Source organism: Pan troglodytes, chromosome 6 (assembly GCF_028858775.2).
Source record: "Pan troglodytes isolate AG18354 chromosome 6, NHGRI_mPanTro3-v2.0_pri, whole genome shotgun sequence".
Lineage (NCBI taxonomy): Eukaryota > Metazoa > Chordata > Mammalia > Primates > Hominidae > Pan > Pan troglodytes.
Genome location: NC_072404.2, coordinates 112,001,931 through 112,023,244, shown reverse-complemented (window position 1 = coordinate 112,023,244; position 21,314 = coordinate 112,001,931). Strand labels below are relative to the sequence as shown.

Sequence of the window (21,314 nt, the reverse complement as noted above, 5' to 3'; positions counted from 1 at the left end):
AGAGTCTCTGCTCTAGAAGCCTCAACTCCTGGGCCTGCCTGTCAGTCAAAGCAGGAACACTTCTTCCTGCATAACTCGAAACACCTTTCCACAGGCTTCTTGTCCACAGTAGAGTTTAATAAAAATATTCACTGAAAGACCCCCCCCCCCCCACCCCCATCGGCCCAAAGCTGAATAAGTTAGCTGCATCCCTGGTCCTTTGCGATGGTGTGAGGCTACATCCTCCCCCAGATGGCTACGATGTTGGAGTCCGTCAGGGCAGTGAGGTAGGTGAAGGAGGCATTGGCCACCACCGTGTTCACCATGGTCTTGGTCACCACCTGGCCAAGGGCCCAGGGCTGGGGCCACTTCAGGATCTGGTGGGGAGAGAGGGGAGGGCTGGGCTGGGCTCCTGCTGACCAAAGGCAGGGCACCTGATGCCTTGCCAGCCCAAGCCTGGGCAGGGTGAGCTGAGCGGTACCTGCGTGGGGGCCTGCAGGGCTGCCGGCAGCAGGGGTGGCTGCTTCAGGATGTTGCTGACGTCGTAGAGCCACACGTTGCCCTCCTCATCCCCACAGAGCACAATCCCCTTATCTGCTGGGACAGAGGTGGAGTCTGAGTGGGGGCAGAGCTCCCGGAGGCCTGCGGGATGGGGCGGGCAGGGGGGCAGGCTCACCAGGGCAGGCACTGAGCGAGAAGTAGGCCAACTCGGTGGACGACCACTGCAGCCGCGCCAGGACCACCACTGCCACCGTGGACTGGCTGCCCCGGCCCCCCCACGTCTGCCTCCAGCTCCACAGGCAGATGGTGCCCAGGCCGCTCCCCTTGGAGGCTGTGGGGGAGAAGGGAGAGCTGTGCAGGGTGGCCCCTCCCAGACACCTTCTCCCACTAGAGATCCTCAGAAGCCTAGCCCAGGGACAAGCGGTCCATCTGTGTGCCCAGAGGCCAGGCTGTCCCACAAGCTGAGCTCACTCACCCACGATGTCCTCATTCACAAATGCCAGCCCATCCACTCTCCGTCCAGATGCCTCGGAGCCCTCAGAGAAGACGAATTCCACTTCACACACCCTGTGGGGCAGCACGAGATGCTAGTTGGCCATTCCTTGCAGATAGAGAGCTGCCCACTCACCCAGGCATCTGCAGGGCACCTGCTGGGGACCCTGCCCTGTGTGAAGGCTGCACAGAAGATGCCACCAAAGAGATACATTCTTGGCCCTAGGAAGGTTCAGTTTGCCCTGGAAGGGGGAGCCAGCACCTGAGTGTCCCGAGTCACAGTAGTGACCCAGAGGCACGAGGGGTGGCTCTTCCAGGACGGGGCTAGGCCAGGGGGTCGGAAAAGGCTCTGAAACGAGCCAGTGCCTCTGGGACCCAGTGTGAGATGAACAGGGGCCTCCTGGCAGCCAAGTAGAGCAGGTGTTTCCAGGCCATGGCCCAGGGGGCTGTTGGGGGCATCTGCTCTGACTCAAAAGACGGGGGAATGGGGGAATGGCTGCTGCATGGTTCAGAGCTGAGTGTGTGGGAGTGTCTGCTTGGAGAAGTGTCCCGGCAGCTACCTGACTCTCGGAGGCTAGCCTGGAGCCAGGAGAGTGGCCCAGCAGCTAACCATGGGCCAGGCCTGAGCCAGTTGGGCAGAGGGTAAGAGAAGAAGCATCTTAGACACAGGGACCAGACATACGGGCAGGGAGGGAGGCGGCGGCCCAGGGGCTGCTGGTGAGAAAGAGAAGCCCATAACTACCGCCACCACCACCTCTGCCGCCAAGGCCCCTGCTGCTCCTTTCAACACAGCAGCTGCTGTGTCGAAGCTCCTCCTGGGCTGTTTGTTGTAGGTAAGCTAAAAATCCAAATCTTGGCCCAGGGCAGTGGCTCACACCTGTAATCCCAGCACTTTGGGAGGCTGAGGTGGGTGGATCACCTGAAGTCAGGAGCTCGAGACCAGCCTGGCCAACACGGGGAAACCCCGTCTCTATTAAAAAGACAAAAATCAGCTGGGTGCAATGGCTCACACCTGTAATCCTGGCACTTTGGGAGGCTGAGGCGGGTGGATCACCTGAGGTCAGGAGTTCGAGACCAGCCTGGCCAACATGGTGAAACCCCATCTCTATTAAAATACAAAAATAAGCCAGGTGTGTTGGCGTGCACCTGTAATTCCAGCTACTTGGGAGGCTGAGGCAGAAGAATTAATTGAACCCGGTGGGGGGGTGGAAATTGCAGTGAGCCGAGATCGTGTCATTGCACTCCAGCCTGGGCAACAAGAGTGAAACTCCATCTCAAAAAAAAAGAAAATTAGCCGGGCGTGGTGGCGTGCGCCTGTAATCCCAGCTACTCGGGAGGCTGAGGCAGGAGGATCACTTGGACCCTGGCGGCAGAGGTTGCAGTGAGCCGAGATTGAGCCACTGTACTCCAGCCTGGGTGACAAGAGGGAGACTCCATCTCAAATAAAAAGTAAATAGAAATGCAAAGCTTACCGTGACTGACAAAGCCCAGCGTGCCCCGCCCAGGCACCCTTGCCACCTCGTTCTGGGCTGGGTCCACCCAGCTGTGGCCACATGGGGGAGCAGGCCAGCCGGCTCCCCTGCCACTGACCTTTGCACGTACCATTTCCTCCATGCAAGCACCTCCCCACCCTCCGCCCGCTGACTCCCTCACCGGGCTCCCAGGGAGGAAAGCGTGAGCCCCAGAATATTCATCTGCCACTGGTCACCTCAGCAGAGTTCCCTGAGGCCCCCACGCTAGTGTCCCTCTGCCGGTTACTCTTTTTCCCTCTCCTTCGTAGCTGGCATCACACTGTGGGATTTTGATTGGCCACCTTTGCTGAGCATCTGTCTTCCCCAGTAGGCTGGGGGCCCCAAGAGGACAGGGACCCCTTGCCAAGCCCTGTCTCAGAGGCCTTCCAGATGAGCCAGAAAGCCTCAACGTGGCACTTCCAAAGCCTGCCCTCCGCTAGCCATCGGCCCCTCTTTACAGATGAGGACATTACGCCAGCACAGAGGACCATCACACTGCTGATGAGTGGCAGGAGTGGGCTGGATCACATGGGCACAGCATGGTGCTGAAACCCCAGGTGAAGGGGAGGTCATCATGGCCCAGTCCCACAGCTGAACCCAGGGTGAGAGCAGGGTCAGAGTCCTTTCCTCCAGAGCCTGGCAGAAAGGTGGGACAAGCCAGCTCTGCGAAGAGGCCTCTAAAAACAACCCTTATGGTTACCCGGGTGTGCCCAGGCTGCTGTGAGCCCATCTGGGCCAACAGCCACCCTGTGCAGAGGCCTGGCTTCCAAGGCGCCCCCTGCCCAGCCTCACCTCCTCTTTTGGGGCTGGTCCAGCCGCACGTCCCAGCAGCAGCAGCCGCCCTCGCAGCCGGCCAGCAGGCGGGCGTCCGGGCAGGAGGCGACAGGGCAGAGGCGCAGGGGGATAGAGGTGGTGTCCAGTGTGAGCAGCTGGCTGCCAGTGGGCAAGGGGGAACAGAGCATCAGACCCAGACCGAGGTGTCCCTGCCCCAGCAGCTGGTCACTCCCCAGCCTCACCCAAAGCATCACCTGGCCTGGAATTCGTAGTCCTGGTTGGGCACCCCAATGTCCCAGAGGATGATCCGCTTGTCATAGGAGGCCGCTGAAGAGGGGGTGGGGTAGGGGAGAAGTGGCCCTGAGGTGACCCTGCTCCCTCCTGCTGGCTGCATCCCAGGCTGAGCCCACGGTCCCAAGGCCAGCCCCTCCAAGGCAGGGAGGGCGGGCCAAGGCTAGGAGACAGGAACACTCCCGGGCCCCCAATCCCTGTCTCCTCCATCTAACCTGATGCGGTGGCTCCAGCGGCCACTTCCTGTGGCTCATCCATCCCCCTTGACAGGGGCGCCACACCCGGGGGCAGGGGCATCCCCCCAGGTCACTGACAGGGGACAGAGTGGCCCAGGCTGTTGGAAAACTCCGAGGCCACAGAGCAGGCTGTGGATAAAGCCAGGGTTGAAGCGACATGGCTTCCTGCCAAAGCTGGAGTCAGAGCGGTGAAGACTGGGGCCCGGCAGGCGCCCAAGCTCCCAGCCATCCCAGGGAGGGGAGCGTGGAGGCTACTGGGGCAGCAGGACAGGGGTGCTTGGGGGTCCCAGGGGTGAAGGGGAGGGGCTTACTGAAGAGATGGGTCTCGTGGGCGGGGCTGAAGCACAGGGTGGCGATGGCCTTCTTGTGGGCCCGGATGACCCCGCAGCAGAAGCCGGCACGCACGTGCAGCAGCCGGACCAGGCCCCGTAGGCCTGCAGCCGCCAGCACACTCCAGCGCTTCTTGTGGCCAGCCTGTGTGACCACCATCAGAGCGGTCCAGGCCACAGAAAAGAACTCCTGGGCGGGGGTTAGAGTAAACAGTCACTGGGGCAGAGCTATTGGTGTGAACACGCGGGTAGCCCGGGCCTGGGGGAGGGAGCCCCAGCATGAAAGAAAAAGGCCGTGGGGCAGGGGGCCGAGCCTGCATCCATCCCCATGCTGCTGTTCAGGAGTCAGTCGGGCACCCCTGCCCAGCAGGGACAGGGCCCTGCACTCACCTCGCCGGGTGCCTTGTACTTGTGGAGCACGATGCCCGTCTGGCAATCAATTACGCACACAGCCTCCCCGCCGCACGTGGCCACGGTCTGGGATGTGGCCCCTGAGTGCCCGGTTTTGAGAGGTCGGATGAGCAGAGACATTTCCCATCCAGGTCCTCCCTGCAGCCTCCTCCTCCCAGCCTTGATGGCGCCTTTTAAGCTCTGTCTCCTGATCCCCCACCCATCCAGGCGGCCCTATTTCCAGCGGCCCTTGCCCCGCCTGCCCGCCACCATGTACCCTCCTCCCAGGCCGGCTCGAAGGCACAGGCCCACAGCTGGGTCTCGAGGTCCTGGGGGCTGTTGTTCTTGCTGTGGCACTGCAGGAAGTGCAGGGGCTCCAGCTTCATGGCAGGCTGTGGGGGGAGAGAAGGGTCACGGCTGCCCAGCCCCGACTCATCTGCCACCTGCTCCTTGCCACCTCAGCTCACCTGGCTGCCATCGGAGCCTGCCACAGGGCCGCCCTCCACCTGGGCCGACGGGGAGGCACACGCCCGCTTGCTGGGAGAGAGGCTGAGTGGGACGTCGTCTGGCCGTTTCAAGGCCGCCAGTCTGGCCTGTGGAGGGGGCCTTGTGACCATGGGCCTGTCTGCCTGGGGCTTCCTTCCTCCCCATCACAGGCTGGACCCCACCTCACTGCGGATGCAGGAGGCCCAGGCTGGCCCGGGGTCGCCTAGGGAGTGAGCCGGGACCTGGGGTGCTTCCTGGGCACATGCCCAGGACGCCTTGGTCTCCTGAAGCTTCTCCAGGGAGGAGGGACTGGGCTGGCCTCAGAGCCCTGGGAGCTGCACTCACCCTGGGCTTGTGGGCAGCTCCAGCTTCTGGGGGCTTCTCTGGGCTGTTAGCCTTTTGCACCTGGGTCCTGCTGGCGGCCACCAGCTCCTCAGAGATCATCCGCACCTGGGTGGGGCCAGGCCATCAGGAAGCTGGGCAGAGTCCCAGGTGCCCCCAGCCCTGCCGATGCATAGTCAGGGGGAGCTTATGCTTCCAGAGTTGGGGAAGGGCCTCTCCAGCCAACAGGGCTGCCCACCCTGACTCACCCCACTCCCACAGCCCCTCAGCCCTTCATGGCCAGGGACCTCCAGGCAGCTAGGGATACGAGAGCCAGTGACTCCCTGTACATTGGGACAGGGACATACCCGCCACTGGGTGAACTCGCTGAGGGACTCGGGCCCGTAGCGGACATCCCTGACAGCCGACTTCACAAAGTCCGCCTGGGCCTTCTCAGCCTCCTCTTCAGGACCCAGTGTGGCCATGAACTTCTCCCAGTGAGCTGTGACCTGGTGCAAGAGGGACCAGATTCAGGCCCGGCCCACCCCAGCTCCTCCGGACCCAACCCTCCATCTCAGGGAATCAATCCCGCCACCTGCTGGAAGCCTCCTGGAATCACAGCCTCATAAACACCACACACACACACCAGCCACAACCCAGGTGCCTATAGTCCCAGCCACTGGGAGGCTGAGGAAGAAGCATCGCTTGAGGCCAGGAGTTGGAGCCTGGGGAACAGAGCAAGATCCCATCTCTACAAAAAATTTTAAAATGATCCAGACGTGGTGGCATGCGCCTAAAGCCCCAGCTATTCAGAAGGCTAAGGCGGGAAGATCGCTTGAGCCCAGGAGTTGGAGGCTGCAGTGAGATATGATCACACCACTGCACTTCAACATGGGCAGCAGTGCAAGACCCTGTCTCTAAAAAAAAAAAAAAAAAAAAAAAAAAGGTAAAAAATAAACACCCCAGAAAAAGCTACTTAGAAGAGTCAGGCCGGGTGTGGTGACTCATACCTGTAATCCCGGCACTTTGGGAGGCCAAGGCGGGCAGATCACCTAAGGCCAGGAGTTTGAGGCCAGCCTGGCCAACATGGTGAAACCCTGTCTACTAAAAATACAAAAAAAATTAGCTGGGCATGGTGGCAGGTGCTTGTAATCCTAGTTACTCGGGAGGCTGAGGCAGGAAAATCACTTGAACCTGGGAGGCAGAGGTTGCAATGAGCCAAGATCGCATCACTGCACTCCAGCCTGGGCGACGGAGTGAGACTCTATCTCAAAAAATAAATAAATAAATAAAGTAGCACATCAGGCTAGGGGCTGTTGGGGCAAAGAGCCTCTATCAGTCACCCTCCTCAACATCCTCCTGATGTCCAATTCTATCCTTCTCCCAATGCCCCCACAGCTCCTAAGCACACAATAATCCTCTCATCCCCTTACCCTGCTGGTCAGCTCCCGATTCAGGTTCTCCACCTGAGAGTAAGTTGAGGACGCATCCTTGCCATTGACCTTACGGAGCGTGGGCAGGAGAAAGGAGACTTTCAGGTTGTCATTAACCTGGGGAAGAGGGGGTGAAGAGCAGTGGCTCAGGAGATGCTAAGCCTGAGCCCAACAGAGTCCTGGCCCCAGGTATGAAGCTGGTGGGAGGCTCCCACTTACCGTCAGGAAGGGGTTGCCCTCCAGGCTGAGTTCCTCGAGCTTGGGGAACTGGCACAAGGCAGTAACATCCCCCAGCTGGTTGTTGGCGCAGCGGAGGACACGCAGGTGGGACAGGCCCAGGTTGTCCGGCAGCGTCTCCAGGTGGTTGTTAGACAGGTCAAGCTCCTGCAGCTGCGTCAGGCGGCACAGGAGCTTGGGGTCCAGGTGCTCGGAAAGCAGCTCCAATCCTGACAGGCTGGAGTTGGGGGCAGAAGGCTTAGGGGGCGGGCAGGCTTTGCACCCTACACCAATCTGCCCCGGGTACCTCAGAAGGCTTTTTCACCTGACATTTCTCGTACAAGTGTAGCCGCCCCGCCCATCCCGCCGTTACTTTATTTTTAGAGACGGGGTGTCACTCAGTCGCCTAGGCGCGATCATAGCTCACTGCTGCCTCCAACTCCTGGGCTGAGGGATCCTCCCGCCTCAGCCTCTCGAGTAGCTGGGACTAGAAGCGCGCGCCACTACTCCCGACTCCCCACCACTTAACAACAACAACAAAAAAAACCTGCAACTATTAGGACTGGGGGGCATCCTAGCCCCCTCTAGGATGCTCTTCCTGATCCTTCGGGGGCTCGTCTGTGCTTCCCAGGCCCTCTAACGATAGCGGCAGGCTGTGCCCCTAACTGTCCGGGCTCCCTTCAGGGGATGAGGCCCCTCGGGGCTCCCGGCGAGCGGGTGGGGCCACGATCTCCCAACAAGAAGACATTTGGACCACTCTGCCGAACCCAGAGGGCGATAACGGGGACAAGCGGGCCGTTGGGGAGGGTCCCCGCTCTTCTTCCCGACCGCCCGGCCCCGAGGACACAGCCTCACCCCCTGCCCGGCTCTTACTCCAGACTCCGGATCTTCCCCAGCCGGTCGCTCTTGGGGCGCCCGCGCTGCATTAGCAGCCGCGCCGAGAGGGGGCCCATGGCGAGGAGGCGCAGCCCGCGCTGACCCAGTCGGCCACCCCGACGTGTGGCGTCGCCCTGCGTCTCCTGGAGCCCGGTACTGGCGTCCGCGGTAACTGAGCCCAGGAGGCGGCGCCGCGCGAGCCCGTGGGCGTTAACGACCGGAAGGAAGCGGAACCCAGGCCTCGTGCCCCCGCCCCGCACGGACTACAACTCCCAGCGGCCCCCACGGCCGTGCCTGCGCCCTGGCCACGCGGACGGCGCGATGGCGGCGGCTGCCGCCGAGACCCCCGAAGTCCTTCGGGAATGCGGTTGCAAGGGCATCCGGACCTGTCTGATCTGCGAGCGGCAGCGCGGCGGTGACCCGCCCTGGGAGCTGCCCCCAGCGGTAAGGGGTGGGAGAGGGGCCGCGCCCACAAACGTCGCTCTGCATCTGGGGAAACTGAGGTCCAGCTTGGCCATGATAGGGGCCGGGATCGAAGCCTGTGAGGGACCCTTACGGTAGGGGTGATGCAGGGTGAGGAGATGAGGGCTTTAAGGAGCGGGTTTGGGAGTGGGGAAGGAGCTGGAGCGTGGGTGGGTTCGATTACAGGTCACCTCGGGGACTCTGGGGCGATCTGCCTGCAAACCTCGACGTAGCCTCTCGGGTCTGGCGCTGGGAGCTTCACGGGCCTGCAGGGAGATGACACGGAAAGGGTCGATCGAGGGTGCTGAATACCAGTCCAACGGTGCCTGAAGGCCGTGGACTGCAATGGGCAAGGAGACAGTGAATTCCAGTTAACTAACGAAAAGGAACTCAAGGATCGCTCCAACCCAGGAGCTGGAGGCTGCAGTGAGCTATGATCGAGCCACCTCACTTCAGCCTGGGCGACAGAGCGAGACTCTGTCTCACAAAAAGAAAATAAATAAAGAAAAAGAACTCAGCGCCTTTGGGCTGGCATGGAAGGACTGTGGTTGGTTGCAAGGGCATTCCAACCCAGAAAACTGCGTGGGGTAGGAAGGTGGATTGGTGATGCCTCAGGTGAGAAAGATGAGGCTGGAGAGGTTGCGGGGCGGGGCGGGGGGGGAGGGGGGGGATGTCTGATCACAGATGCTCCCCGGTGCATCAGCTGAGCAGGCTGGACTTGTCCCAAAGGCCATGGAGAGCTCTTGAAGGGTTTTAAAGGAGTGATGAAGTCAAATGTGAATTTTAGAAAGATCCTGGGAAGGGAAGGGGCAGATATGAAGGTGTGGAGGCTGGTAAGCCAGTGAAGACTGCCCCAACGTCCATGGTAAAAGTGCCCAAGGTCCTATGGAAACAGTATGGCATGCCTCATGAATTAAACATAGAATTACCCATGATCCGCAATCCTGCTTCTGGGTATATATCCAAAGGAACTAAAAGCAGGGTCTGGAAGAGATATTTGCACACCCATGTTCATATTCACGACATTATTCACGACAGCCCAAAGATGGAAGCAAACCAAGCATCTATCAAGATACTTGGGCCGGGTTCAGTGGCTCACGCCTGTAATCCCAGCACTTTGGGAGGCTGAGGTGGGCAGATCACCTGAGGTCAGGAGTTTGAGACCTGCCTGGCTAACATGGCGAAACCCTGCCTCTACTAAAATTACAAAAACTTGCCGGGCTTGGTGAGGCACATCTGTAATCCCAGCTACTCGGGAGGCTGAGGCAGGAGAATCGCTTGAACCCAGGAGGCAGAGGTTGCAGTGAGCCAAGATCGCACCACTGCACTCCAGCTCAGGTGACAGAGCAAGACTCCTTCTCAAAAAAAAAAAAAAAAAAAAAAAGATGACTTGATCCACAAAATGTGGTGCATACACATAGTAGAATACTATTCAGCCTTAAAAAGGAAGGACAGGCCGGGCACGGTGGCTCACACCTGTAATTCCAGCACTTTGGGAGACCGAGGCAGGCAGATCGCCAGAGCCCAGGAGTTTGAGACCAGCATGGGCAACATGGTGAAATCCCACCTCTACAAAAAAATTAACCATACATGGTGACACGTACCTGTAGTCCCAGCTACCCAGGAGGCTGAGGTGGGAGGGTTGCTTGAGCCTGGGAGGTCAAGGCTGCAGTGAGCTGTGATCACGCCACTGCACTCCAGCTTGGGCAACATAGTGAGACCCTGTCTCAAAAAAAAAAAAAAAAGGACATTTTGACATATGTTACAGCATGGACGAACCTTGGGGACACGATGCTAAGTTAAGGAAGCAGTCACAGAAGACAAATACTGCATGATTCCTGTTGTGTGAGCTACGTAGGGTAGTCACAGGGACAGAAAGTAGAAGGGTTGTTGCCGAGGGCTCAGGAAGGGGAGATGGGGACCTGTTGTTTAATAGGGAAAGAGTTTCAGTTTTGCAAGATGAAAAAGTTCTGAATGGTGGTGACGGCTGTACAACAATATGAATGAACTTAAGAGTTTTAATTTGTGGAAGGGGCCAGGTGCGGTGGCTCATGCCTATAATCCCAGCCCTTTGGGAGGCTGAGGCAGGAGGCTCGCCTGAGTCTAGGAGTTTGAGACCAGCTTGGACAACATAGCAAGACCCTGTCTCTACAAAAAATTTAAAAATTAGCTAGGTGTGGTGGTGTGTGCTTGTAGTCCCAGTTACTTGGGAGGCTGAGGTGGGAGGATTGCCTGAGCCCAGGAGGTCAAGGCTGCAGTGAGCTGTGAGCACCACTACACTCCAGCCTGAGTGACAGAGCGAGACCCTGCCTCAAACAAAAAAAAAAAAAAAGAGAAAAGAAAAAAATTGCGGAAAGTCTGACCCGTTCCAGTGGCCATGTGGAGGTGACATCTTCCCAACCCGATGGCTATGGAACAAGGAGAGTGAGGTATCCAGGATCTCAGGGCACTGGGGCAGTTCCTCACTGGCTTTCCAGCCTTCACCCTTCATATCTGCCCCTCCCCCCTCCAGATCTTTCTAAAATTCACATTTGACCTCGTCACTCCTTTAAAACCCTTCAAGAGTGCTCCATGGCCTTTCGGACAAGTCCAGCCTGCTCAGCCGACACACGGGGGACTCCCAGTTTTAATGTTTCCCGTGGGAGGGCCCCAGGAGCAGGAGGAGATAGTGCCAATCTCAGGAGGGGTCTGAGCTGGAGTCGGTGGCTGGAAGTAAAGCATTGGAAGGGGCTGAGGTCCCTGGAGGGAAGAACAGAGAAAGACAGCGGCCCACAGTGAGTGGCAGCCCAGGGTGTGAGGAGCCTGGAGATGGGAGAGGAAGAGGAGACAGGCCACAGAGCCCAGGGCTGAGTTCTGGTGGCCTCCGAAGTCCTCACTGGGTGACTCCGGCCAGAACCTCCACATGTCTACACCTCCTGCCCATGATAGTTATGGTACCTTCCTCTTGGGGCTGTCCTGGGAATGAAACTAGATAATCCATGTAAAATGTTCAGTGCCACGGATGCAAATACTGGCTATTTCGTTGGCGAAACTCTTTTTTAAAAATTTACTATTGGCTGGGCATGGTGGTTCACGCCTGTAATCCCAGCACTTTGGGAGGCCAAGGCGGGAGGATCACAAGGTCAGGAGTTCAAGACCATCCTGGTCAACATGGTGAAACCCCGTCTCTACTAAAATACAAGAAAAAAATTAGCTGGGCGTGGTGGCGTGCACCTGTAGTCCCAGCTACTCGGGAGGCTGAGGCAGGAGAATCGCTTGAACCCAGGAGGTAGAGGTTGCAGTGAGCTGAGATCGTGCCACTGCACTCCAGTTCTGGTGACAGAGCGAGACTCCATCTCAAACAAACAAACAAACAAAAAGTATTATTATTATTTTCAAGATGGGGTCTCACTGTGTCACCCAGGCTGGTGTCCACTAGCACGATCTTGGCTCACTGCAATCTCCACCTCCCGGGTTCAAGCGATTCTCCTGCCTCAGCCACCTGAGTAGCTAGGATTACAGGCATGCACCACGACGCCCGGCTAGTTTTTGTATTTTTAATAGAGACGGGGTTTTGCCATGTTGGCCAGGCTGGTCTTGAACTCCTGACCCCAGGTGATCAGTCCACCTTGGCCTCCCAAAGTGTTGGGATTACAGGTGTAAGCCACTGCGCCTGGCCTGGTTTCTAGACTTTCTTTAGCATGGGGGAACCCTTAGAGTACCGCCAGGCCTCGGGGTTGGTGGCAGAGCAGAGAGGGACATGGGGTGGGAGTTCCCAGGGTATGAGGATTGAGGGGGATGCTGGGTCTGGAAAGGTGCCCTGAGGACAAGAGTGAGGAGAAGGGAGGTTGGGACACTGAGGAGCTCAGCTGAACGCTCAGCTCTGTAGGGAAGGTGGCTGCCCTCCTAGGTGACCCTCACGCTGGTGATAGGCACGGGCCAACCCCTGGTGGGACACCGGGGTGGCATCAGCAAAGACCTAAAGAGATTAGCGTGCACAGATTCAAGGTAGTCAGGCAGTTTGGGGCCTCCTGGAAGCAGCTGAGGAGATGGGAGTGCAGGAGGTGCTGTCCATCCTCGGGCTGGTTCCTTAACTTTGCTGAGCCTCCTTTGTAAAATGGAGAAGGAAAAACATGTTGTACAAACCCTTCTCTTTTACAGGGGAGGAAAGTGAGAAAGGAAACCAATCAAATTCGTGTTAGCTCAAGAGGGCTGCGGGCCTTCCCCGGTCAGCCTGGGGCAGAGGCTCTGCCTGCACCTCCCCCTAGACTCCAGCTGCCTTCCACGGTGTCCTGAGGGGAGGAATGAGCCATCAGAGGGTCTCCTGAGGGCACACAAGTGCCAGGGGCTGCCATGGCTCCAGGATGTGTCTTTCCTTTTTTTTTTTTTTTTTTTTTTTGAGACAGGGTCTTGCTTTGTTGTCCAGGCTGGAGTGCAGTAGCGCGACCATGGCTCACTGTAGCCTCAACCTCCTGGGCTCAAATGATCCTCCCGCCTCAGCCTCCTGAGTAGCTGAAATGACAAGTGCGCTCTGCCACACCTGGCTAATTTTTATTTAAACTTTTTTTTTCTTTTTGAGTCTCACTCTGTCGCCCAGGCTGGAGTGCAGTGGTGCCATCTTGGCTCACTGCAACCTCTGCCTTCTGGGTTTAAGCAATTCTCCAGCTTCAGCCTCCTGAGTAGCTGGGATTACAGGCACCTGCCACCATGCCTGGCTAATTTTTGTATTTTTAGTAGAGATGGGGTTTCACCATGTTGGCCAGGCGGGTCTTGAACTCCTGACCTCAGGTGATCCACCCACCTCGGCCTCCCAAAGTGCTGGAATTACAGGTGTGAGCCACCGCACCTGGCCTGTTTTAACTTTTCGTAGGGACCGGGTCTTGCTGTGTTGCCCAGCCTGTGGACCTGTGTTTCTTTTGCAGAAAACATACCGTTTCATTTACTGCTCCGACACCGGCTGGGCCGTGGGCGCAGAGGAGTCTGACTTTGAGGGCTGGGCCTTCCCCTTCCCAGGAGTGATGCTGATCGAGGACTTTGTGACCCGGGAGGAAGAAGCCGAGTTGGTGCGGCTCATGGACCGTGACCCCTGGAAGCTCTCCCAGTCTGGACGGAGGAAGCAGGTAGACCGGCCCTGAGCTCATGGAGGGTGCTGGGCTGCGCTGAGGAGACAGCCCTACTGCTGGGGGCCATCCCCCTCCTTGCAGCCACACCCCACAAACCTCCAGGGTTGGTAGTGGGCGAGTTCCCCAGACCTTGGGGCTGTGGGCAGCCAGACTCGCTGCAGGACATGTGTCCGATGGGCAGAGGTGCACCCGGGCACCCCATCTCCCTGTAATATGCGCTCCTGGGCTCTCTGCCCCTCTCTGCAGCTGGCTTGGTGGTGGTGAAGGCACCCCATTCTCCCAAGCTGCAGGCGCCCCCACCTCCCATTGTCACCATCCGTGTCATGTCTCCTCACACGCATTCCCACCTTCCCCCTCCCCGGGCCCGCCACTCCCTCCAACTCCTTCCCCACCTGTGTCCAAACATCCCTGGGTGCCCCCTCACCCTTCATTGTAGTTTTTTTTTTTGTTTTTTTTTTTTTTTTGAGACAGAGTCTCGCTCTGCCACCCAGGCTGGAGTACAGTGGCATGACCTGAACTCACTGCAACCTCCGCCTCCCGGGTTCAAGCCATTCTTCTGGCTCAGCCTCCCAAGTAGCTGGGACTACAGGTGCCCACCACCATGCCCAGCTAATTCTTGTACTGTTAGTGGAGACGGGGTTTCACCATGTTGACCAGGCTGGTCTCGAACTCCTGACAAGTGATCCGCCCGCCTCAGCCTCCCAAAGTGCTGGGATTACAGGCGTGAGCCACCGCGCCCAGCCCCATTCTTTTGTGACATCCTGTTGGATGTTTGTACATTTCATTTCCTCATTCATCTGTCGATGGACATTGGCGTTGTCACTTTTTGGCTGTTGTGAACATTTGTGTACAGGTTTTTTTTTTTTTTTTTTTTTTTTTTTTTTTTTTTTGAGACAGGGTCTCGCTCTGTCGCCCAGACTGGAGTGCAATATGTGATATCGGCTCACCGCAGCCTTGACCCCCCAGGCTCTAGCGATCCTCCAACCTCAGCCTCCTGAGTAGCTGAAACTAAGGCATGTGCCACCAAGCCCAGATAATTATTATTATTATTATTTTGAGACAGGGTGTCTCATTCTGTCTCCCAAGCTGGAGTACGGTGGCTCAGTCTCCACTCACTGCAGCCTCAACCTCCTGAGCTCCAACAGTCCTCTCACCTCAGCCTCCTAAGTAGCTGGGACTAAGGCCTGTGCCACCACATCTGTCTAATTTTTGTTTTGTTACTAGAGACAGAGTTTTGCTATGTTGCCCAGGCTGGTCTGGAACTCCTGGGCTCAAACGATCCACCTGCCTGGGCCTCCCAAAGTGTTGGGATGATAGGCGTGAGCCACCATGCCCAGCCTAATTTTTAAATTTCTTGTAGAGAGGAGGTCTCACTTTGTTGCCCAGACTGGTCTCAAACTCCTGGCCTCAAGAGCTCCTTCCGCCTCAGCCTTCCAAAGCGCTGGGATTACAGGCATGCACCACCATGCCTGGCCATTTGCTGTCACTTCTGTCTCCTTGAGTCTGCCTCCTCCTGCTTCACCTCCATGAAGCCAGGGGGCTTTTGCTTGCCTGGGTCACTGTGACTGAATTCTTCCCACCTAGTCTGTGGTAGACATCTTCGTAAACTCAGACACCTCATGTCCTCTTTGTCTTCATCCTTCAGGACTATGGCCCCAAAGTCAACTTTCGGAAACAGAAGCTAAAGACCGAGGGCTTCTGCGGCCTCCCCAGCTTCAGCCGGGAGGTGGTGCGGAGGATGGGCCTCTACCCGGGGCTTGAGGGCTTCCGGCCCGTCGAGCAGTGCAACCTGGACTACTGCCCCGAGCGGGGCTCTGCCATCGACCCCCACCTGGACGACGCCTGGCTGTGGGGGGAGCGGCTGGTCAGCCTCAACCTCCTGTCCCCCACCGTGCTGTCCATGTGTCGGGAGGCGCCCGGGAGCCTGCTCCTCTGCTCGGCCCCGTCAGCTGCCCCGGAGGCCTTGGTGGACAGCGTGATAGCACCCAGCCGGTCGGTGCTATGCCAGGAGGTGGAGGTGGCCATCCCCTTACCCGCCCGCTCCCTGCTGGTCCTCACCGGGGCAGCACGGCACCAGTGGAAGCATGCCATCCACCGCAGACACATCGAGGCCCGCCGCGTCTGCGTCACTTTCCGGGAGCTGTCGGCTGAGTTTGGCCCTGGAGGGAGGCAGCAAGAGCTGGGCCAGGAACTGCTGCAGATCGCCCTCTCCTTCCAGGGAAGACCCGTGTGAACCGCCTCCTTGGCTCCAGACTTGACTGATCCCGGGATTGAAATGAGGAGCACAGAACAGGGCCTCCTGCAACTCACGGGGTTTCAAGAGAAGATGGCTGACCCCTGATGCTGTGAGCAGTGTGAACCCTGCCCAGGAGCAGGTTTTGATGGGAACGTACCTCCAGGCAGCCCCCTTCCACCTGGACCGTGGCCACACTTTTTTGGTTATTTAGTTTGTCACAGTCTTGGGGACATGGGATCATTTGAGCTTAAAAAATACTGGGGGCCGGGCACAGTGGCTCACGCCTGTAATCCTAACACTTTGGGAGGCTGAGGTGGGCAGATCACTTGATGCCAGGAGTTCGAGACCAGCCTGGCCAACACGGTGAAAACCCGTCTCTACAAAAACTACAAAAATTAGCCGGGTGTGGTGACTCGCACCTGTAATCCCAGCTACTCGGGAGGCTAAGGTGGGAGAATTGCTTGAACCTGGGAGGCGGAGGTTGCAGTGAGCCAAGATCACGCCACTGCACTCCAGCCTCGGTGACAGAGCAAGACTGTTTTGAAAAAAAAAAAAAAAATGGGAACATTTTAAATGATTTTCACCTTTATTATGCATCTATTTTCATGGGGTTTCCCGATATCTCACCGTCCAGTCCCTTCATTTGGGGAATGTGTTGGATTAGGGAACAGAGTTGGTTGAAGATTTGAAGTTTAGACTAAAGAACTGGGAACAGCTTCAGAGTCAGGCTCAGCCTGACTCATGCTTGACACCCCCACGCCCAGGGGGGGTTGGGGGATGTGAGGAGGGCAGGGAAATCTGAGAGCCTCCTCCCAGCCCCATAACGCTGTTAACAAGTAGGAAAAATTAAAGCTCCCGGCCAGGCGCAGTGACTCACACCTGTAATCCGAGTCTTTGCGGGGCTCAGGTGGGAGGATTGCTTGAGGCCAGCCTGGGCAACATAGTGAGACCCCCATCTCTACAAAAAATACAAACATTAGCTGGGCATCTGGGCATGGTGGCACACACCTGTAGTCCCAGCTACTCGAAAGGCTGAGGTGGGAGGATGGCTTTCCCACCATGTCAAGGCTGCAGTGAGCTCATGATCATACCACTGCACTTAACTTGGCAACAGAGCAAGACACTGTCCCTAAAATAAATAAAAGGAAAACAAAAAAAGCTCCTCACCTCCCACTACGCCAGGAGGCTATTCCTTTGTGATGGGGCTGTGGCGGGGGGGCTTACCTGGATGGGGGAGCTGCTCTGCTGTTCCTGTGGCTGGGTGCGGGGCAGGCTGTGGAGGCTGAGGGGGTGGCCTGGACCCATGTGGCCAGCCCTCTCTCCCACCACTATGGGACAAAATGTTCAGTTCCTCACCACCTGCTGGGAACTAAATCCAGGGGAACAGGAAAGGTTCAGGGCCAGCACCACTCTTTACAGTCACCCCCAGAACCCTCTGGGAGCTGTCAGGTGGCAGAGCTGTGCACTGTCTGTAAAGCAGCGTCCCAGCCACTGAGCTCCCAGGAGGGCTGAAGAGCCCCGCATAGACCCAGGGGAAAGGCTGATGGGTTTCTAGTGGCTGTGAGAGCCCAGCCGCTAGGTGGGAGGACGTGGCTCCCAGGCCACCTTAACTTCGGCTCCCTGGTCAACTCACTTGGAGCAAAAGCACAGAGCCCGGCTTCCTCCCAGTATCACGGCCCCAACGGGCCCCTCACTGTGCATCCAGATGTGAGTCAGGTCGGAGCTCCAGCTGATCCTCACTGCACTGGAGCAGATAAGCCAGCCCAGGGGTCCACTCTCGAGGGGGCCAGTGCAGGGCCTCTGCCCCTGACAGGCTGGGCTGGCCCCTGCAGGATGCTCCAACATCTGGAGAACGATGCACATAGAGACTTGGAGGGGAGAGGCCTCGTGAGGCTTGGGGATGCTGTGGAGCAAAGAAATCTCCCTCCCTGGGGTCCTTCCATGCTGGCCCTTCCAGCACTCCTGCAGATCACACTTTAGGAAACTCCATTACCTGTTAAGTTGGTGATACCAGAGTTGGGTCTGTCCTTGAAGCTGTGACACGAAGACCCACGGCGACACCTTACCCAACCAGGATGGGGCTGGAGAAGGCCACGCTGGGATGCTTCTGCCACAGCCTGGCCCCCGTACACTGCCCCATAGCCTCGTATGTTTCCTTTTTCTTTTCCTTTCTTTCTCTTTCTCTTTCTTTTCTTTTTTCTTTCTTTCAGGCGGCGGGGCAGGGTCTTGCTCTGTTGCCCAGGCTGGAGTGCAGTGGCACAATCATGGCTCACTGCAGCCTTGAACTCCTGGGCTCAAGTGATCCTCCCCCTCAGCCTCCCCAGTAGCTGGAACTACAGGCGTGTGCCACCATACCCAGCTAATTGTTTTGATTTTTAGTGGAGATAGAGTCTTGCTATGTTGCCCAGGCTGGTCTCAAACTCCTGGGCTCAAGCGATCCTCCTGCCTCAGCCTCCCAAAGCGCTGGGAATAACGGGTGTGAGCCCCTCTGCCCAGCCTGCCCCATGTGTTTCTGCAGGGCTGGGCCCCAGGAGCCACCGCCTGCAGGGTAACGTCTGCTTACCCGTGTTTGGAGTGGCCATTTCCGCATCCATCAGCACACTTTCCTCAGCAGACCAGGCCGCCCACTCTCATGCTCTTGGAGCTTCAAGCAAGGGGACGGTGAGGCATGGGACTGGGACATGCCCAAATAGGGAAGTGCCCGCTCCAAGGGCGGCTTCTGGAGACATCCCGCTCCAGAGCAGGCCCAGCGGGGGCTCAGCTGACATCCCTCAGCCGCTTCGGAAAGATGTTCAGGAAACACCGTTGCCTGTTTGCTCAGAGTGGCAGGTGGTGAGGCCGAGTCTGGTCCTCCCTCACAGGCAGGGACAGGGGCCAAGCTCCATGCAAAGCCCATTCTCTGGGGTTATTCCTGCCTCGATTTGTGTTAAGCCAGCCTGTCCCCCATCCCACAGTACCCACAGGTGGGTGGGCCACAGACAGGCTGCGAAAGGGGTTGAGACGTGGTCTCACTTATTTTACCCAGGCTGGAGTGCAGTGGCACAATCTTGGCTCACTGCAGTCTCAACCTCCCTGGGCTCAGATGATTCTCCCACCTCAGCCTCCCCAGTAGCTAGGACTACAGGCACGCGCCACCAAGCCCGGGTAATTTTTGTATTTTTGTAGAGACAGGGTCTCGTAATGTTGCCCAGGTTGGTCTCGAACTCCTTGGCTCAAGCGATCCGCCCACCTCAGCCTCCCAAAGTGCTGGGATTATAGGTGTGAGCTACAGGTTGGCAGGTTCTACATGGGTTTCGGCTCCTGTCTGGGCCTTGCCCTCCTGGGCCTCACCAGGGCTCTGCAGCATCTGAGGCAAAAAGTCTTGGGTCGGACGAGGTGGCTCACGCCTATAATCCCAGCACTTTGGGAGGCTGAGGCAGGAGGATCACTTGAGGTCAGGAGTTCATGACCAGCCTGGCCAACATGGCAAAACCCCGTCTCTACTAAAAATACAAAAATTAGCCAGGCGTGATGGTGGGCGCCTGTAATCCTAGCTACTCAGGAGGCTGAGGCAGGAGAATCACTTGAGCCCGGGAGGCGGAGGTTACAGTGAGCCAAGATCACACCATTGCAGTCCAGCCTGGACGACAGAGTGAGACTCTATCTGGGAAAAAAAAAGTCTGCGTCGATGATCTGCTGGGTGTGGAGTGGGTCCTTCAATGCCAGTGACTTGTGTCCTGCCCTTGACAGGGGTGGGGCAGATTTTCCCTTTAAGGAAACTGCAGCCTCCACCGGAAGTGCAGTCTTTCTCGAGGCTTGTGGGCTTGCTGGCCTGGGGCTCGGTACTGAGGCCACTGCCCAGCCCAAGGGGCAGCCTGGCTTCTCAGGATTGGCAGAACCAAGGCACTGCCCTAGACGCTTTCCATGGAGTGGTGCCAGTTGCTTGGCACACCTGATTCCTAGCAGCCTCTAGGGTGAAGTGCCAGAGTTAAAAATATTAACAAGGCCTGGCACGGTGGCTCATGCCTGTAATCCAGCACTTTGGGAGGCTGAGGCCAGCGGATCACTTGAGGCCAGGAGTTCGAAACCAGCCTGGCCAGTGTGATGAAACTCAGTCTCTATTAAAAATGCAAAAAGAAAGGCTGGGTGTGGTGGCTCACACCTGTAACCCCAGCACTTTGGGAGGCTGAGGCAGGCGGATCATCTGAGGTCGGGAGTTCGAGACCAGGCTGGCTAACATGGAGAAACCCCATCTCTACTAAAAATACAAAAATAAGCCAGGTGTGGTGGCGCATGCCTGTAATCCCAGCTACTTGGGAGGCTGAGGCAAGATAATTGCTTGAACCTGGGAGGCGGAGGTTGCCGTGAGCTGAGATCGTGCCACTGCACTCCAGCCTGGGCAACAAGAGCAAAACTCTATCTCAAAAACCAACAACAACAACAAAAATTAGCAGGGCATGGTGGTGGTGCATGCCTGTAGTCCCAGCTTGGCAGAAGAATTGCTTGAACCCGGGAAGTGGAGGTTGCAGCGAGCTGAGATCACGCCACTGCACTCTAGCCTGGGAGACAGAGAGAGACTGTTTCAACAAAACAAAACAAAACAAAACAAACAGAAATTCTTTCCTAGAAGAGGGCCTCTACCTCAGTGGCCGACAGAAAACAGAATGGGCCAGGCATGGTGGCTCACACCTGTAATCCCAGCACTTTGGGAGGCCAAGGCAGGAGGGTCACTTGAGGCCAGAAGTTCAAGACCAGACTGGGCAACATAGCACGATCCCATCTCTACAAAAAAACATTAGCTGGGCATGGTAGTGTGCGCCTGTAGTCCCAGCTACTTGGGAGACTGAGGTGGGAGGATTGCTTGCGCCCAGAAGCTGGAGCCTGCAGAGAGCTATGATTGCACCACTGCACTCCAGCTCTGGCCTGGGCAATAGAGCCCGACCCTGTCTCTAAAATAAATCTATAAACATAAGCTGGGCAAGGTGGCTCACACCTGTAATCCCAGCACTTTGGGAGGCCGAGGTGGGCAGATCACGAGGTCATGAGTTCGAGACCAGCCTGGCCAACATCGTGAAACCCCGTCTCTACTAAAAATACAAAAATTAGCCAAGCATGGTGGTGCGTGCCTGTAATCCCAGCTACTTGGGAGGCTGAGGCACAAGATCGCTTGAACCCGGGAGGAGGAGGTTGCAGTGAGCCAAGATCATGCCACCGCATTCCAGCTTGGGTGACAGAGCGACTCTGTCTCAAAAAAAAAAAAAAAAGGCTGTCTGGTGCTTCCTTAGCAGTGCCACCAGCCCGCAGGAGGGACCCACCTGTTCCTGCTGCCCCACAGGGACTTGGGGCTGGAGAATGTCCTGAGGTGACCAGTGCTCTGGTGGCTCCTCTCCTGAAGGGACTGGGGGGAACTCCAAGCTGACCCTGTCCAGGTGGGCTCTGTTGTCGCTCAGCCACCCTCTGGGGCTGCCCCTTCTTTTGTTTCTGGAAAGAGAGGGCCCTGTCTGGGAGGGGAAGCGCCAGGCAGAGGCACCCTGCGCTCTTGGGGTGGAGCCCCATGGCGGCGTGTCTGGACATGAGTACCCTGCCTCCATTCTAGAGATGTCCACGCCCCCTTGCCGGGGCAGCCTGGGAGGACACTGGCCAGTGACCAGCGACAGGAGGCCAGAGGGCGCTCCAGGAGAAGTTTTTCAGCCCACGATG

At 57.5% G+C, this 21,314-nt stretch overlaps 2 protein-coding genes across 2 annotated transcripts; one reads left to right on the top strand and one right to left on the bottom strand.

Annotated features, from left to right (window-relative positions):
• Positions 1-96: 96 nt before the first annotated feature.
• On the bottom strand, positions 97-8,131 carry LRWD1 (leucine rich repeats and WD repeat domain containing 1). Its single transcript, XM_519556.9, has 15 exons — positions 7,833-8,131; positions 6,963-7,197; positions 6,744-6,860; positions 5,679-5,819; positions 5,335-5,439; positions 4,971-5,096; positions 4,781-4,895; positions 4,504-4,604; positions 4,096-4,303; positions 3,512-3,584; positions 3,276-3,416; positions 956-1,047; positions 656-811; positions 461-573; positions 97-356 (listed from the first exon to the last, which is right to left on the bottom strand). Exons 1-15 carry the CDS (start codon positions 7,910-7,912, stop codon positions 216-218), a joined length of 1,944 nt encoding a protein of 647 aa, XP_519556.3. The 5' UTR covers positions 7,913-8,131; the 3' UTR covers positions 97-215.
• On the top strand, positions 8,132-16,224 carry ALKBH4 (alkB homolog 4, lysine demethylase). The gene is made up of 3 exons (XM_003318698.5): positions 8,132-8,279; positions 13,199-13,396; positions 15,045-16,224. Exons 1-3 carry the CDS (start codon positions 8,157-8,159, stop codon positions 15,630-15,632), a joined length of 909 nt encoding a protein of 302 aa, XP_003318746.2. The 5' UTR covers positions 8,132-8,156; the 3' UTR covers positions 15,633-16,224.
• Positions 16,225-21,314: the final 5,090 nt, after the last annotated feature.

Coding starts and splice junctions, on each gene's coding strand:
- LRWD1 (XM_519556.9), bottom strand. CDS start 7,912: ATGGGCCCCCTCTCGGCGCGGCTGCTAATGCAGCGCGGGCGCCCCAAG. Junction 1,048..3,275: donor GACCAGCCCCAAAAGAGGAG/GTGAGGCTGGGC, acceptor GCTGCCCCACAG/GGTGTGTGAAGTGGAATTCG. Junction 812..955: donor TGTGAATGAGGACATCGTGG/GTGAGTGAGCTC, acceptor TCTCCCCCACAG/CCTCCAAGGGGAGCGGCCTG.
- ALKBH4 (XM_003318698.5), top strand. CDS start 8,157: ATGGCGGCGGCTGCCGCCGAGACCCCCGAAGTCCTTCGGGAATGCGGT. Junction 8,280..13,198: donor CCTGGGAGCTGCCCCCAGCG/GTAAGGGGTGGG, acceptor TTTCTTTTGCAG/AAAACATACCGTTTCATTTA. Junction 13,397..15,044: donor AGTCTGGACGGAGGAAGCAG/GTAGACCGGCCC, acceptor TTCATCCTTCAG/GACTATGGCCCCAAAGTCAA.